This window comes from Nilaparvata lugens, chromosome 10, assembly GCF_014356525.2.
Source record: "Nilaparvata lugens isolate BPH chromosome 10, ASM1435652v1, whole genome shotgun sequence".
NCBI classification, from domain to species: domain Eukaryota; kingdom Metazoa; phylum Arthropoda; class Insecta; order Hemiptera; family Delphacidae; genus Nilaparvata; species Nilaparvata lugens.
Genome location: NC_052513.1, coordinates 26,339,398 through 26,357,488, shown reverse-complemented (window position 1 = coordinate 26,357,488; position 18,091 = coordinate 26,339,398). Strand labels below are relative to the sequence as shown.

Sequence of the window (18,091 nt, the reverse complement as noted above, 5' to 3'; positions counted from 1 at the left end):
AAAGAAACTTATAAAAATCTGGATCACGCGTTAGCCCAGCAGTGACGAAAAGGAGCCTACCTAATTAATTATTGGAAATAATTAATTCAATCCACGAGAACATCTAGAACTTCAGTCAGTGAGTGATAAGTCAAACCAAATGAGCTCATTTTTTCTACGTTCAGTGGGGTAATAATTAATAAAAAAGCGCTATTCCAATTAATTAGAATTAAAATAAGAGTCACCACGTGTTGAACAATATCACATAGTTCACAAGAACATTTTATAAATTTATTTATTATATGTAGGAAGCTTACTTCCATGCACTGCCCGAATTCATATTAAAGCCCTGAGATCTCATGTTTGAATATTAATTTATTAAATATTAATTTTGTAATTGAACCAAGTATATCATATCAAACTTATAGACCGAACAGGTTTTTATTGGTAGAATTTTGTATTGATTGGAAGTCTAAGTACCAGTATTAAATATAATATATTATGAATTTGAAACTCATTATTGTGAATATTAGCAAAGCCTGTGATAATTATTCAGATTTTAAAAGTAGATTATTTAAGTGAATTACAGATTTATTGAATATTTTATGCATATCTGTTTTATGGGAATATATTTTGTGTTTTATGTCAGCATACAAACTTATAGAATTTTTTATTATATCCCAATCATCTCGTGTTATATAGTTTGAGCTGTTTTGGTACCAACAAATATCTAGCAGCATTTAAAATTATTGAATCAAATAATATTAACCTTATTCAGAGCACTCAATATTTATCATCCTTTGATGATATTCATTTTATCAGCCAGAACAAGTATATTAAGAAATTATATTAATAAGGTTCCAGTTATATCATATAAGGATCCAGAGAGCTTCAAGAACTGGCGTTGTAAGTTCTAAGGAATTTTGAAAGGGTATATTGGTGAATACTTGTATTCACGACGAGCGTTTTAAGAATCAACTAGAAACAACTATAGTTGGTCCTGATTATTCTCTAGTGGTACATGGTTACTGATAATCAGTCATCAAATATTCTTTTAATTTCCTTACTGGTATTCTTCAAGAACTTCATAGAAGCAGCGGTAAGAATTACCAATTACCGATCACTGAACCTTATGGTGATTATTTGTATTTATAAAATTCATGTTTCTACCACTGAGCTAGAGCTGAGGTTTGAACCCAGTAATTTTGTGAGCCGGAAGGCCTTAATTTTTTGTGAACTTATTCGCAAAAGAGGGAATTTAGAGACTGCTCTTGTAAATACCAGAAACATTGTATTGTCTGTGAAGGAATTGCAATCCACAACTTCTCACAATAGCTTCATAACGTGGGACTCTATCATAAGAGATAACCCCCCCAGGAGCACAACTTCACACAATGGCACCCAACCAGTGGAGCATGAGGAAAAGCTTACCTACTCAATCTTACTATCAATGATTAATGAAATTATTGATAAAACTGAAAGCTGCAAGAAACATAATCTGAAGTTGTTTCGACAAGATATATCTGATGATCTATTGTAAGTTTCTGGCTAAAATAATTGAGTTGCTCTTCAAATTAAAATTTTTCAAGCTGCATAAATACAGACAAACTGTATCACACGAGTTTGATAACATAATTCTCATAATAGAGAAAATTGGATGGAAATTTCCATAAAAGTTATAGTAAAAATTTGATTTTGATCTTTGAATCTAGACATTGTATGCTGACCAGGGTTATAGGTTATTTGAGGCATTATAATACTATCGTTATTCAGGAGGATAAGACCCTAATTAAAATTTTAAGAACTATATTAGTGTAATTTGTAAGCCATATCTGTCTATGTTGATAAGCGTACCTGTAGCACTCGAAGGTCTTTTTGTAATATATGTACATGACACTTGAAACTTCAACACAACACAATTTTATCCAGAATAGGCACTATCACTGAATCCATTTTAATATTCCTGAGACTTGGCAACACACTTGGCTATTTACTCGAAGTATTCCATAATAACGTCACCATGAACCAGTCGCCGGCTAACTCGCAAATTTCCTACTTCAGCGAACATCCCCAAAACTATGTAGCCACGACACCGGCAAATCAACAGCCCCAGGACGATGCAGCGGAGACCCCACGAGAGAGAGAGGGAGGCAGCATATGCTCCATCAGTTTCGACCCGCAAAACTTAGCCCAATTGTCTTCTACGAAGATTGATAACGTCGTCGATGCGATTAATTCCGATGAGAGTCCAGCTGAGGGAGATGAGGGAGTGAGGGCGTCCAACCCGGTACCGGCGTCTTCGCAGATCGCCCCAAGCGCCGCCGAAGGAACGGAGAGTGCCGCCACCCAATCGCCATCCGATATCGCCAGTCAACCGCCATCCGCAACCACCAATCTAGGAAAAGGCAACATCACATTAAATTCTTCAGTCGGATATACTACAAACTTCATAGCAAACGATTCTATAAATGAATTTAAACTCTTGCTCAGCCAAGCCTTGGAGGGAGTGACTAAAAAAATACAAGAAGATATCAATGAAAACACTAAAGCCATCCAGGATAAAGCGGAGGAAAATACTAAAATCCTACAGGAAGGTATCAAAACTATGGATGAAAAATTTTCTAGCTTCAGGGAGGAAGTGAGAAATATAATAGATACAAAAATAGATACTCAATCTGCAGTTATCAAAAAGTTAGAAATTCGTATAGATGACGTCACCTGTCAAATAAATGAACGGTTAGATAACGTACCAAAGGAAGTTGAAAAACAGGTGGACGTATTGGGTAAGGAGCTGGGCACCGCTATCATGGGAACTGTCATGGAAAGGTGTTAGAAAATAAGGGCGAGATAGAGTCGAAAGTGGAGGAAAATAATAAGAAAATAATAGAGATAGTCAAGGAACAAAGTAACGTGCAGGCATGTATGGCAAATTTAGCGGAGGAGGGGGCAAAATCAAGTGAGAGATACAGCATATTGGAGAATGCTATAGGCGGACAGCAGTTGAAGCTAACCGGATTGTATGATGAAGTGAATACACATAAGAAAATTATGAATGATAAATGGATCGCAAATGAAGAACGAGTCTCCAGAATAGAAACACGCATGGAAAATATCCCAATCAGTCAAATGCAGTATACACCGAATGAAGTAGTAAACGGCACTCAGCTTTTTCAAAGTCTTGGAAAATTCGATAATTCCTACCGTCATATGCAACCCAGACCATTCATAGATCAAATAAAAGCTATTCAGGAATTGATACCCACCTCTTGGTTAGTATGGCGCTTCCAACTGTCCAGTCTACTACTTGGCGAGCCGCTGATGTTTTTCCAGAGCCGGATGCGAGATATCAACAGCCTGGAGGACTTCATCTCCCAGTTCCTGCAACAGTATTGGAGTAAATGTAAACAGATGGACGCATTGTCGGAAATTATTTTACGCACTTACGATAGTAGAAATAGACAATCCTACACTGATTTTATAACAGATCTGATGAGCAGAAACTATCAGTTAGACGAATCTCTAGCTGATTCATCACTGGTCCACATCTTATCAAAAAAGCTTCCTTTCAATGTTCGTATGACACTGGCAGTATCTTCGATTTCCAGTTGTGAAGAACTGATAGAACATTTACATTCTATCCAATCAGCTACGTCTGAGCCAAACCACTTAAATAATCGAGCAAAAAATTTTAATCAACAAAATAATCATTTCAGAAAAAATTATAATAGTGAAAACTATATTGCAAACGCTGGAGCAAATGCGCAAAGTGCAAAGTACACTGAAAATAATTGCAGAAACAGATTTCAATATCAAAACAGCAAACAGTACTATAGAAAAACATATTATGATAACAGAGATCGCTTGAATAGAAATAATAAACAGAAAATAACTTTCACAAATCAGGATGTAAATTTCACAAAACAGGACGAAAATAAACAAAATAATAATAGAGTAGACACATCTTTCACAGTAGCACATACAACAAAGACAACCCAAAATCAACATGCAAATAACCCACCACCAGACACACAGAAACCAACACCAAAAACCGCCGCACGCCATGCACTTAAAACGCCCTGTAAACATCAATCCCTTTTGAGCCTTATATTTCCCACTGGAGAACCATCACCGCAGGAAGAGCAACCCGCCACCGAGGAACACCAGGTTATAGTAAAGGAGTTATGCAATATGGAGCAAACATGCGATCAACCCGTTTTGAATGCCACACCCGCGCATCAAGGGACCACCACCAGGCATCCGCGCACAGGACTTATGCACCCCGAGGAACCCAGGATGGAGGAACAAAAGGATGACACCAGGGAGTACCGGGAGGACAACATTCGGGATACAAGAAGCATACACCGTAAGGCCCGGAGACGGAAACGCCCGAGGCAGACACCGGACGACCGACTGCATGACCGACTACAGGAGAAAAGAGGCATGCACCGCAAGGCCCGGAGGCGGAAAGTCAGGCGGAAGAAAAAGAAGTACCGCGCGCGACGATACCAGCCGCATGCACGTTTCAAACGCCCGAGGAGGATTCCGGACCAAAACCAGGATGGAGGACCGGAGATCGACAGCATGCATCCGCGGCACATTCGCTTTAAAGCAGAAGATCGGCGATGTGACCGGAAGAATGGGCTAAAGAAATGTGATAAAAACGGACCTAATAAATGGATTAAAAATGGAGCTGCTTACGAAACAAATATGGAAACATGCATGGATGATAACAATAAATTAGATTACTTGTGGGAACTAATGAAGACTGGAAAGTGTTTAAGAAGAGTGAGAGAAATAAGGAGTTATATTAATAAAATGAAAGTACCTGACTATTATATGTTGAGAGATTATATTGTTAAAGAAATGATAAATGTTCTGATATATTGTATACTATTTGTTATGACTGTGATATGGATAAAAGACTGTGTTGTGGATAGGATGAAAAATATTGTATTATTATTACTAAATGAAACTACTATTGATGAGTGGAAAGGTTATGTTGTGAGAAACACGGTAAATGCATTGATTTATTTTGTGAGTATTATTATATTTATGGCTGCGATATCAATTAAGGAAAATATCATTAAAGTACTGATGAATGAGGGCGTGTCTTATGTTGAGAGAATCAGTTCTAAAATTTTCAAAGCTAATCTGAAACTCAGAACGATTCAAAATACACCAAGTAAATACTCTAGGCTAGCCAGGATAAGAGAGCTGATGGAGAACCGGTCGTCAAAACCGCCAGATTATTTACAGAATCAAAGCCCATGCCTCTAATCTCAAGCCGTATTATCGAGACAATAAGCGATAAGAAAGTAAACAATAATATTTGGATTCATGGACCTACCTGTCAACAAATACGTACCAAACAAACACCAGACAACACACTTATTTCGCAGACGAGTATTCATTTCGACCAGTATACCTGAAAATAAAGAAAGAACAAATTTAGAAACCATTTTTAACACCATTCTTACTAATGAAACAGGTGAATAAATAACTTCTAATTTAAAAGCCAACTTACCTTCATGTAACAGGAAGAGACATCAAGATGGCGACAAGTGACAAACCGAAGCCAACGTAAACCAGCTGTCCACTACGAAAACCAGAGTAGTCAATGCCTATTAAATCATCAAAGTTGATACCCCGAATAAGAAGATCAAGTGTCATATAAATGTGAATTGCATGTAGAGATATTATAAAGATATTATATTATTATTATTTATGTATAAGCTATTAAGAAAATCACTAAAATTATCCGCCAATGATCAAACCGCATAGTTACCACCAAAAGCATTAATCCCAAGTCTCAATGTATTAGAGGAATAAGAAGTTCTTGTTGATAAAACCTACCAAAGATTATCCTTAAAAATATCCATTATATGAAAACAAAGCCCAATTTCTGCAAGAGAATGAAATGAAAATGTACAAGTCACTGTTCTATGTTGAGGGAGAAAATATGTTATACTCTGCAAGTCGGAGAATTATCAGTTTGTTAGGTTGGCAATGATTTTGCACCAACATTCAAATGTGCTTCTGGCCTGAGGGCAGAGCGTGGATTAGAAAAAAGATTTATATTATATATGGAGGAGGAGATAGTTTATATTGTGTATTGTGTGTAGAAGGAGATTGGCCGATGTAAGGCGTATGTATTTGAATTGAATTTATTTATTGTTGTATATGTTGTTGAATTGTTAGGAGGTAGGATTCTCAGTAGAGTTATTAGCAGACTTTGTAACATGTATGATTTCTGATCCAAAACCAACTGGATCATAAAATTTATATTATATTCTCGAATTGTCGTTTTAAATCAGAAATCAGAGGGCGTTTTGTGTCACGTGGTAATTTGAAACCACCAAATATTTTTAAATGAGCCAATAAAATGTAATAGAACTATAAAATTGGAAAGAAGGTTAGACCTATCCAAAGAGTAAATCAACTCAAATCAAGTATTATTAGCGATTAGGAGTAATAGCATTATCAACAACGATAAGAAAACATGTATTATTGTGATTTAATAATTATGAGAACCCATTGGTAAGATCAAAAAATTATAAAGCGGCATAATTATTATTGGCGGATTAAAAAAAAAAAAAAAAAATAAAATGCATGAACATTGAGGTTAGAGTTACTTGTTTACGTTTTGAAAAGAATTAGTCGATCTTGGATAAATCGATAATTATTAGAACCAATACTGAACGAATCAGCTGATTATTCGATCAACCCATATGACCGGTTGAATCATATAAAAATTCACTCATAAAGGATATATTATGTATACTAAAGGAAGTCGATGTGTAGAAATACAAATAACTATTATTTCTGTATAAATATTTATTATAATCTAAAAAAGCATGATAAATCAAGAGTATACAAAACTCATATAAAAACTAAATGTATTATCTATTAAAATCGTATGTTACGATTTATTTATGAATTCAATTTAAGATAAACACTCCATATATTTGTATAAAAACTTCTTTTATTTAATTTTTTCTATTGTAAAGCCGAGGAAGCCCTGATTCCCAAGGCAACCAATTGTATTGAGTCTATTAAATTGAAGGCCAATCAGAGAGTAGCTTACAGAATTATTCTAGGAAGAAGCAAAATTTTTCTAAAAACCTCCTTCTTCTGGCTTAAGATCCTGACCCGAGAGGATGCACATGGAGTTTAGGGTTTTTTCTTCTTCCTTTTAAAAATTTTTAATGAATTATTAAGCCAAACCCTTTTTTAAATGTAATGTATGTTTGTTGAATGTTAATTGTTTGTGAACTCAGTGCTGTCAAGGAGTTCGTAATTGTAAAGATTCCCATAAAAATAGCTTTAATTCGAAAGAAACTTATAAAAATCTGGATCACGCGTTAGCCCAGCAGTGACGAAAAGGAGCCTACCTAATTAATTATTGGAAATAATTAATTCAATCCACGAGAACATCTAGAACTTCAGTCAGTGAGTGATAAGTCAAACCAAATGAGCTCATTTTTCTACGTTCAGTGGGGTAATAATTAATAAAAAAGCGCTATTCCAATTAATTAGAATTAAAATAAGAGTCACCACGTGTTGAACAATATCACATAGTTCACAAGAACATTTTATAAATTTATTTATTATATGTAGGAAGCTTACTTCCATGCACTGCCCGAATTCATATTGAAGGCCCTGAGATCTCATGTTTGAATATTAATTTATTAAATATTAATTTTGTAATTGAACCAAGTATATCATATCAAACTTATAGACCGAACAGGTTTTTATTGGTAGAATTTTGTATTGATTGGAAGTCTAAGTACCAGTATTAAATATAATATATTTATGAATTTGAAACTCATTATTGTGAATATTAGCAAAGCCTGTGATAATTATTCAGATTTTAAAAGTAGATTATTTAAGTGAATTACAGATTTATTGAATATTTTATGCATATCTGTTTTATGGGAATATATTTTGTGTTTTATGTCAGCATACAAACTTATAGAATTTTTTATTATATCCCAATTCATCTCGTGTTATATAGTTTGAGCTGTTTTGGTACCAACAAATATCTAGCAGCATTTAAAATTATTGAATCAAATAATATTAACCTTATTCAGAGCACTCAATATTTATCATCCTTTGATGATATTCATTTTATCAGCCAGAACAAGTATATTAAGAAATTATATTAATAAGGTTCCAGTTATATCATATAAGGATCCAGAGAGCTTCAAGAACTGGCGTTGTAAGTTCTAAGGAATTTTGAAAGGGTATATTGGTGAATACTTGTATTCACGACGAGCGTTTTAAGAATCAACTAGAAACAACTATAGTTGGTCCTGATTATTCTCTAGTGGTACATGGTTACTGATAATCAGTCATCAAATATTCTTTTAATTTCCTTACTGGTATTCTTCAAGAACTTCATAGAAGCAGCGGTAAGAATTACCAATTACCGATCACTGAACCTTATGGTGATTATTTGTATTTATAAAATTCATGTTTCTACCACTGAGCTAGAGCTGAGGTTTGAACCCAGTAATTTTGTGAGCCGGAAGGCCTTAATTTTTTGTGAACTTATTCGCAAAAGAGGGAATTTAGAGACTGCTCTTGTAAATACCAGAAACATCGTATTGTCTGTGAAGGAATTGCAATCCACAACTTCTCACAATAGCTTCATAACGTGGGACTCTATCATAAGAGATAACCCCCCCAGGAGCACAACTTCACACAGTTTGCTGCAGTTTCTATCTCAATGATGTTATCAAATTCTCTCAGCTCAGATGTTGCTTTTTAAATTTTTCTCGACTTTCGTTTGAAATTTTATTTATTGATAAAATTTCCTCTCGTTCTATAGTCTATTTATATCACTTGTATATAAAAAGCTACCATTCCCTATTCTTGATGGAATTTATCATCTTGGTTGAGATAATCTGAAGAAGCACTAGTGAGAACAACTCACCATCTAGTCTAGAATACACCTGTTTTTCATTGATAAATTTCTTGAATCTCATAAAGTATTTCAATAGGACTTCTTGAATGTTTAATTATAGAAAATAACCAGTACCTCATGAATCTACTATATTGGAAACAAGAAGTTAATCACACATTTTTGTAAACTTCTGTCAAGTTGGCTACATCTTTGTGTATAAAAATATCGAACCCTTCAATTAAGGTTTTCTCAGTTTACAGAAACAAGAAGCAAAATACTAGAAATGTTCCATTTTATTTGGATGTCATATTGACTTTCACTTGTTTCATTTGTTCTTACTGCTATTGAAAGGTACTTGAAAAACATATACTCACAGATACTTGAATAACTTTTTCTCGTTCCCTTGATATCTTTACAGATTTATCACTCATAACATATTCAATTTAGTTGAACTATTATTTATTATGAGTTATGGAAATGTTTTGGATTTTTTTTCACAAAAATAAGATGGCAATAAACTGGTGACAAACTTTCTGGCGTACAAATCTTCAAGGAATGTAGAATGAAGTCTACTCTAGATACATTGGTGCAAATGAATGTGGAGGGTAGCTTGAATAAACAAGACATTAAAGAAGGAGAGGTATGGATGAATAGAGAGGAGGAGTAGGAAGGAAAGAAGAGAAGGATTTACAGCCGCAGATAAAGAAGGACTTGGTCGGTTCAAGTCCAAGGCATGCTGCTGCGAATTTCTGCAACACAGCGACCAGAATCTGTGCAATGATTTTATGCCGGACGTTATTTTCGCCATAAAGATAAACCGGGTGTCAGGAGATAAGGAACTGGCAACATTTTATGGCATGTTTCCCCTCTCCCTCCCGCCTAATAGCCGACATTAGTGTGAAGACACCGTTATCAATCAAACCTTGCTTGCTTGGCGAAATAAAATGTGATATAAATAAATAATTATTCCAAATTGCGATAAAATTTAGTAAATAATTCCTAGGTTCTGATAAAGGAAGATTTGAGCACCGATTTTCCAACTATTAAGAACTTCATTCATGTAGAATTTCCAATTTTGAGTTAGTTTTCCCATTATCCGCTTCTTTGTTTGTCTAATAGGGTTTATTTTCCATCAGAATTTATCTTTGGAATGTATTTATGTCGATTCAATAACATTATGAATCATGTCGAATTTTATTCTTCAAACTCATAGAAAGTGAACTGCAGAGGTCGACGAATTTCACAAAGTATAAGAAAAATAAAGTTTTGAAGATGTTTACTCTCAGTAATCTCTCATAAACTGTCATTATATCTCAAATGATTGGAGTTTAGCCCATTTTTACTGAAAAAGATTGATTTCATTTAAACAAATTTACTTTTGAGGTTGAAAGGACATTCACTCAATATTCTGCTATTTAATTAAATCAAACAAGCCGAGCTACTTTAAATTTAGTGAACTGTACACTCCATGGAAATTTATAAACTTGTCAAAATGACATAAAACAACATTATTCTACTACGTGAAATATCATGTTTCTGTGAATGCCACATTGTAAACCACGTATTTTCAAAATTGTTGGCCGAGATTGACACAAAATAGGCTGCATTGTTCTGTCCCATATTCACACATGTCTGAAACTGTGACAATTGAAATGACAGTATCAGATCAGCACACTTCATTTGCCTACGCATTCTACTCCAATCGATTTTCCCCTCCCCTCCCTTCATCTACACCTCCTCCCACCCCTTTTCCGTCAGTTGTCACTTTCCCTTTTGGGTTCATTCCGGGTGAAAACAACAACAATCGTCTCCTCTCTCTTTCCTATTCCCTCTCTCCATCCTTTCGTTTCCTCCTCACTTTTCCTCTCGATTGTCACCCACCCTCTTCTTCATCCTTTTTCGTTACTCTCTTTCTCTCTCTCTCACACTCTCTTTCATTCTAAAGACCCTTCTTTCTCACTTCACCACTCCCACCACCCTTCTTTTCCCTTCCATCTTTTCATCTTCTTCCTTTGCGCCTCTTCCTTCCTCGCATCATTTCCCCAGTTTCCATTCTCGAGTTTCCAGTTTTGGTGCCTTCCGTCAGCCAAACCGCTACTTCCTGACATTCTGTTTCCGCTTTTAACTTCTCTCTTCTTCATCATGATCATTACCATCATAATCATTACCAGCATCATTATCATCATCATCATCATCATCATCATCATCAATATCTTCATTATAATTTCCCAGTACTCTAACCTCCTCTTCTTCATATTATTCAATTCTAATTTTTCCACATAGACTTCTTTCTGGTCATCTGATTTCTATACTTTACTTCCCATTCTTCATTCTTCATTTTTTTCTTCTTTTTCATCTTCTTCTCTTTCAGCTTTTTCTTCTTACTCATCTACCACTCCCCCATATACTTTCCCTCTCCTTTATCATAATTATTATCCTCGACGAAACCTCTTATTCTAGATCGTTTAATCTTTTTATTGATAATCTTCCTCTCCTACAAGTACTTGTACTCCATCTGCTCCTTTTCTAGATTCTTATTCTCATTCGTCATCTACATTTTTCTCATCTTTTTCTCTTCTTCTCTCCTCCATATACTTTCTCTGTTTTTTTCATAATTTTTATCCTCGATAAAAACATATTCTCTCCCTTCATATCCTTAAGATTCACCTGCTTCTCCAAATTCTATTCTTCTCATTCATCATTCTTATTTTTTTCTTTCCCTCGCCGCTGTTTCCGTCTCATTTCTCCCACAAGATCTCCTTTTATTTTTTTCTAATCAATCTTTTGACCTCCTCATTACTCTCTTACGTTTCCCATTCTCTTCTACTTCTTTCTTTTCCTGTTCCTCTTCTCCCTCAATCTCTTATTCATCCTCCCGTCCTCCCACTCCCATTCCACTTTCTTAACCTTCTCCAACTCCCCCTACCCCTCCTCTTACTCCCACTTCTCTGTTCTCCTCCACCTACAAATACTCCTTCACTTCCTCCTGCCCCTCCTCTTCATCCTTCTCCTCCCCTTCCTCCTCCTCCCACTCCTCCACCACCTCATCCACCTCTCAACCAGCCCTCTCTCTCATCTACCACCATACTTCCGCTGCTTTCATTCACTAACCACAAACAACCCTCACAGTTTGAAAACAGTTTCGACTTGAAAAGTGAACTGGTCTGGCGTCGTCGGCCGAAAAGCGCCACTGGAAACAATCGGCAGTCAGAGCCGGCCGTGTCAAGTCACGTGGAAACAGCGGACATCGAACTCGCATCATCGTCATGTGTTGTGCTCTGCTCTGCTCTGCTCACAATCAATCCTTTCAACTTGTTTCAGATCAACTCAACAATCACACGTTTTCGTCTGTTGGTTTCCTTCTATACGTCCCTTTTTTCTCTACTCCTTTTCATGTGTAGAATGGGATAGAATTTGGTTTGGCTCGTGCTATTGAGTCTTATGATCGTTGTATGATTTGGTATCACGTTGGAATCATTGTACCGGAAATATTTATATGAATCGAGACAATTATGAATGTTTTCATCAATTACGTCAGAATTACGTATCGTCAACAATGATATCCATATATCAGTAGCCACTATAAATCAGAATTGCATATAACCAGTACTAAATATTCAAATAAGTGCAATGTAAAATTCAACAATATTATAGAATCAATATGTTATTCAAATGATAATGTTTTTCAACTATTGAATATTTTATTCTTTTGTTAATTTTTTGTGGTACGAAGTACCATATCATTTATTAAGACTACTCTGTGATAGTGATCTGAGATCTCACATAACTATTATCATAATCAATCCACTGTTCACAGTTACTGTACTATCTTAATCCAAATGAATCGTGAGAATCATGAATTTTCCCCTCGTATATTGGTTTTTCGAGGTGTGATATCCCGAGATACAAATAAGTAATTACAAGTAGGAAGTACTTCATTCAATAATTGGTATTCAATAAGTATTCATAAAAAATTGTATTATACAGTGAAACAAGGCCCTTTACTGTCTATTCATTGTACCAATAACGTTTTATATTGATCATTAAAAAGTACTTTGATAGTCCAAAGAGGTGATAAAACTTCAATTAGATTAATAGTAAATCTGCAATTAGGCTCTCATGAGTAGCTAGGATTGTAATTTTTATTTCAGTTTCACGTGTGTCTCGAGTACTGATAACCAAATAGCAATGTAGACCGTAATAAACTAGCCTAGTAATAGTGTGGGAAAATAAATGAGAATCGTGTAGTATCAGTTGCATAATCTGCGCCTGGCTCTATAAAAGGATAGTAAATAGGATTTAAGGATATATACCTACATACTAGCTTGTCTCTATATCTGATGTTCCGCGGGTTGAATGACCTTGGTCGTGCCCTTGACTCCGATTGCGATTAGCTGATTGTCATCTCGCCGCTGGGGCCAATGTCACTGTGACGTCACTATACACTCCAAATTCTTCACAATCCTATGTGTGTTTTCTTCATAACCTTTCTCTTCATTTTTATTTATCTCCATGCTCAATTACATGGTTTTAATTCATCTCCAAGCTTTTTTATTTGTCCTTTTTATTTGTCTATTGTAATCATTTTTTGGAGTTTCAAGTAATCATTATCTTCTATATTCTCTTCTATTTTAGAATTTGTGCTCAATTATTTTCTTCTTGTAATATCCTTCATTTTTCCTAATCTTTTCTTTTCATTTGAAATTTTGTGCTCAATTATGTATTTCCTTCCTGTTATCTCCTTCATTATCTCCTTAGTTTTCCTACTCGTTCGGTAATGTCGCTGGAATTCCTTTAAATCTAATGCCAATGATGGGAGTAATTACAACTACTGAGTTTGTAGACTTTGCATCCACAAGTGCTATTGACTCTTTGATAGTAAGTGTTAATGTTAATTGCTAGAAAATACCCACTGTTGTTGATAGGATGAATATTTCATAGCCTTTGAGTTATTTCTAATCAGGCGATCAGTTGTATTCCTTCTAACGCTAATGTACATTTCACTCTCTTCTCTTTTCACTTCTTCTCTCAATCTCATATTTCCTTCTCCTCCATAACTGTTATTATTCTTGTATTTTATGGAATTTAATTGGCCTCTCCTCCAAATTTGTTGTTTTCAACCCCTAATCACTAAGATTAGGGTTTTCTGTTGCACACTTCCTGCTAGCTTCTCTTCTCTCCCCTTTCCTCTTTTTCTCTCCCTCACCATCTCCTCCACCTCTCACTCTTCCTTCTCCTCCTCATCCTTCTTCTCCTCCTCCTTCTACTCCTCCTACACCCCTTCCTCCTAGTCCTACTTCTTTACCTTCCTTCGTCTCCTCTCTACTCGCTCCCTTCCACTACTCATGCGCATTCACAGTCTTCTCATCTGCCCTGTAATTACTTCTCTATTAATTAATGTTTACCCGGGCAACTTTAATGTTCAAAGTTTGGTTCTATGGCTTGACGTGAAAGGGGGTGTAATAGTTGTGAGGGGGAAGACCTGTTTGTTGCAAGTCACTCGGAGTAGGTGCTGACAACACCCCTTGATGTATTATGATGAATTGGATATTGAACTTCTTACTATGAATTGATCATTGGAAACTTGTGAATATAAAATGATAAATGGTCGGTGATTGATATTAACACATGCTATTAAGCTTCATCCATGTCGGAATGTATGAGTAACTTTGAAAAACTAATAACGTATGTCATTAGGGCTTCTGGCTTTGACAGTTGAAAAATAATCTCTTAGTAACCTTTTTAAAAAAAGTTTTTTATAGAGAATACAAATACAACTAGTTTCAAGCCGTTTCCACACTGAACAAATGTTCGACATACATGTTGGGCAAACATGTTTGTTGAGGAGCTCAGGGACAAACATTTTAAAAAGTTTGGATAGTCGTTGTTTGTCAAACAAAAAAATTTCTGTTTTTCCAAACATTTTTAGGGTTGACAGCTGTAAAACATAAAACCTGTTCTTCCCACTTACAAATATTTTGTTTGGTGACGCGTCCACACTTGCCACGGGCAAACATTGTTTGTCAAACATAATAAAATTTGCTCAAACTTTTTCAACAAAAATGTTTGCCGAACATTTGTTCAGTGTGGACACGGCTTGAGATGTTCAATCCATTTTCAAGATTTTTAATAAAATTGATTGTATTTCCGAAACTAGTTGTTTTTGTGTTTTATATGAAAATGTTTATCAAAAAAGGGTAGGCCTACTATGGGAATATTTTTCAACTTTCAGAAACTGCTTTGTAATTAGAATGTACTAACGTGATACTTTGATACACTCGAGAGAAATTTATGTCTCTCAACTAAATCTGAAAATTGCAAATTCGTTTGCTCAAGTTCAATTAAAATCTCTCCACTTTATCATAGTATGCAAATGTCCAATTATTTTGTTCAGTAGCGAATTGTCAATTGTATTATATTTTTTCTGTAACAGTAGTGCATTAAGTCAACTAATTGTAGATTCCATGAACTCAGGATCAGAAAAAAATCAGACTTGAAGATGTAAGTTGCAACCGTATAGCTCTGTATTTATTTTACTGATATTGACTCCCAAACCAGGATATTATTCTTCTCTCTTGAGAGGGTGTGGTCTCATTCACACGCAATCTCATTGAGAGGATATTGATGATGTGGAAAAGCAATGGGAAGAGGAAAAGAAATGCTGAAAAATAGCAGCACTAAGTGGCGGGGAGGGAGAGAGGAGGTGTATTTCTGTAGTAAGAGTGATAGAGGGAAATGGTTGAAAGGAGTACTGAAATCGAAAGCGGAGTGGGGGGAGACAGAAAAATTTGTGTTATATAAACAGACAACCTGATGAGGAAACAGACTAGACTGAGGTTCGTGTATCTGTTCGCTTTAACTTTCTTTCATAATTTTTCTCTATTTCTTCTTCTCCTTCTCAATCTCCTCCACCTTATTTCTTCTACTCCTCTTATTCTTCTTCACCATTAACTTCTTTCTCCATTTTAAACACTTTTTCTCTCGTCTCCTAATCTTTTTGCTCTTCTTTCACTTCACATCTATTTCCATTCCGTATTTTCTCACTCCCTCGTTTTCCCCTACTCTCAACATGTTCTTTTCCAATTCCTCGTCTCTCAATTTCATTTTACTCTTTCATCTCCCTTTCCATCATTTTTCCTATGCTCCCACTTCTCCTTTCTCTTCTACCGCTTCCCTCTATTAATATTTCTTGCATCCTCTTCTGCCTCCTCACTACCTGAGGGGAAACTGCACCTCATGGAAACTGAGACTGCACCAGAATGGGGGAAACCGAAAACCCAATGAGGTGAAAACTATCGAATGCACGACCACTCAACCAAGCAGGCAAGTGTGCTGTCCAGTGTAAATGGGCCCTAACCAGGGGGTCCTGATTTGTGACCCCCTCCACATTATCATAACACCCCACCTGACAGAACGGAGCTCTGAGGGACGCGAATTAATTTTTCTTCCACCTTCTTCGCCCTTGTTTCCCTCACATCAAAGCGGCGGTTGAAAGGGAAAACGAAAGTGACTGAGAAGCTGAAACAAAACTGAGAAGCCATGGCAGACCACTTAGCTACTGACAAATTGTCGCTGTAAACGCCTGGTGGTCCGCGTTCTCAAGTTCCGCCCCCTGTTAAAAGCGGCACGAATTACTTGAATACCTTCATATTTCAAAACGGTCCCCCTAATTTATGGCCCGCGGAAATGAATTGCCGAATAAATTTCGAATGTTTTATTTGGGCAGATGTTGTGGGGAATAATTTGTTGCTTATTTGCACATTGTGTTTGTATTTGGAATGCAGAGCTGCTTGAAAATGATTCAAAAGAAAGTTGAGGATTTGAAGTTTTTGGAGCTTCAAAGAAAAAACATAATTTTTTTCTATATAGGCCTAGAATCACAAATGTGAATAATTATTTAAAGGTGAATAGCAGGTATATTTTTCACTCAACTTATTTTCCATGTCATATATTCGGCTCCAACATAGTATTGTAACACGTCAATTAATAGTTTTATATGGAATTCAACATTCTTAGTTAATCAGCTCTACGCTTTTCCTCCTTGAAAAATAAGATTAGCGATCATCCAATCAACAAGGTATTGGACTGATTTTCTGGAAGACATCATCAACTCATCTGGATCATTGACCATGACATTGTATCGTAAGATTTTGTAAAGATGAGGACAAATTAAAAACTTTATTATTTCTTTTTTGAGATCCTCAAAAGCAGTAAGATCCTCTCCTATGAAGAGGGAAGAGAGTACAACAGCTATACGCTTTTGATCATGACTTTGAACCATGGGTCTCATTTAGGGATTCATGAACTAATGCAAAATCAATAGTTGTTGATTAATATTATTGTCTAATAATTAAATTATAAATTTCTCTTCTACCAGTTTCAACTGTGATCACTGCTGTTTGTAACTCTAAATACATCACAAACAACCAAATTCCACCAATCATTCATTCATTGATCTACTTTCCATAGATCCTCCACTCGAACCCAAACTCTAAACTTCCCAACAATAAATCGCGTTACATCTTCCTAACTGGAGAGTAATCCAATTCTAATAAAAGTTTGCTTGTTTACAGAGAACTCACTCTTATATTTCTTGCTAACTAATCAGATCATTCAAATTTGGTGTCTTGCTCAATTTGGGAGCTTATCTATCATTCTTTTTTCTACCACCCTATCATCATTTCTTCCATCACTTTCTCTCACATTCTTTCTCTCACTTGTCTGTTTTCTTTTTTATCTCGAAGCAGTTATTCACCATCATTCATACCTCTACTGCCACTTTCACTGTTCACTCTTCCTTTCCATTTCCATGTCGTACCTCTTTTTCCCCCACATTGTTCCTACTTTTTTCATCTTCACTCATTTTTTCTGCCATTTTTTGTGATCCAAACAATCATTCGAGCCCCTGGCGTTAATACTTTTTTGTGCCGGCTTGATGTTCATCCCCGAAAAATAATAAGGATGCCGGGAAGAATGCAAGACAGTTAGATAAGGAGGGGCGGATCCCTTGTTGTGTTGGGCCCCCTTGGAATGTTGGGCCCTTCTTGTCTGGATTTGGCTGGCAAATCAGCTTTTTGCGACGCCTGCCTTTCAGTGCCTGTGACAGTGTGCCTGCTAGCGATTCTGTGTAACAAGGGTTGGCCAAAAACTGCCTAAAACCTGCTGAAAATTACGGAAAAATGTTGGTATGGTTTGGGAATTATACAG

The 18,091-nt window shown here is 35.9% G+C and overlaps 2 protein-coding genes across 2 annotated transcripts in view; one reads left to right on the top strand and one right to left on the bottom strand.

Moving 5' to 3' along the window:
* LOC111062079 overlaps window positions 1-18,091 on the top strand; it is a 353,400-nt gene that overhangs the window by 233,279 nt on the left and 102,030 nt on the right. The gene's annotated exons all lie outside the window — the stretch shown is intronic.
* Window positions 1,916-3,373, bottom strand: LOC111046375. The gene is made up of 2 exons (XM_039437065.1): window positions 3,243-3,373; window positions 1,916-2,374 (listed from the first exon to the last, which is right to left on the bottom strand). The coding sequence occupies exons 1-2, from the start codon at window positions 3,345-3,347 to the stop codon at window positions 2,165-2,167; spliced, it is 315 nt and encodes a 104-aa protein (XP_039292999.1). The 5' UTR covers window positions 3,348-3,373; the 3' UTR covers window positions 1,916-2,164.

Bases quoted from the DNA above. Each gene is read 5' to 3' on its own strand.
- LOC111046375 (XM_039437065.1), bottom strand. From the start codon at position 3,347: ATGAAGTCCTCCAGGCTGTTGATATCTCGCATCCGGCTCTGGAAAAAC. The intron at 2,375-3,242 runs GTGGGTATCAAT...GCCTTTTCCTAG, and splicing joins AGCGCCATACTAACCAAGAG to ATTGGTGGTTGCGGATGGCG.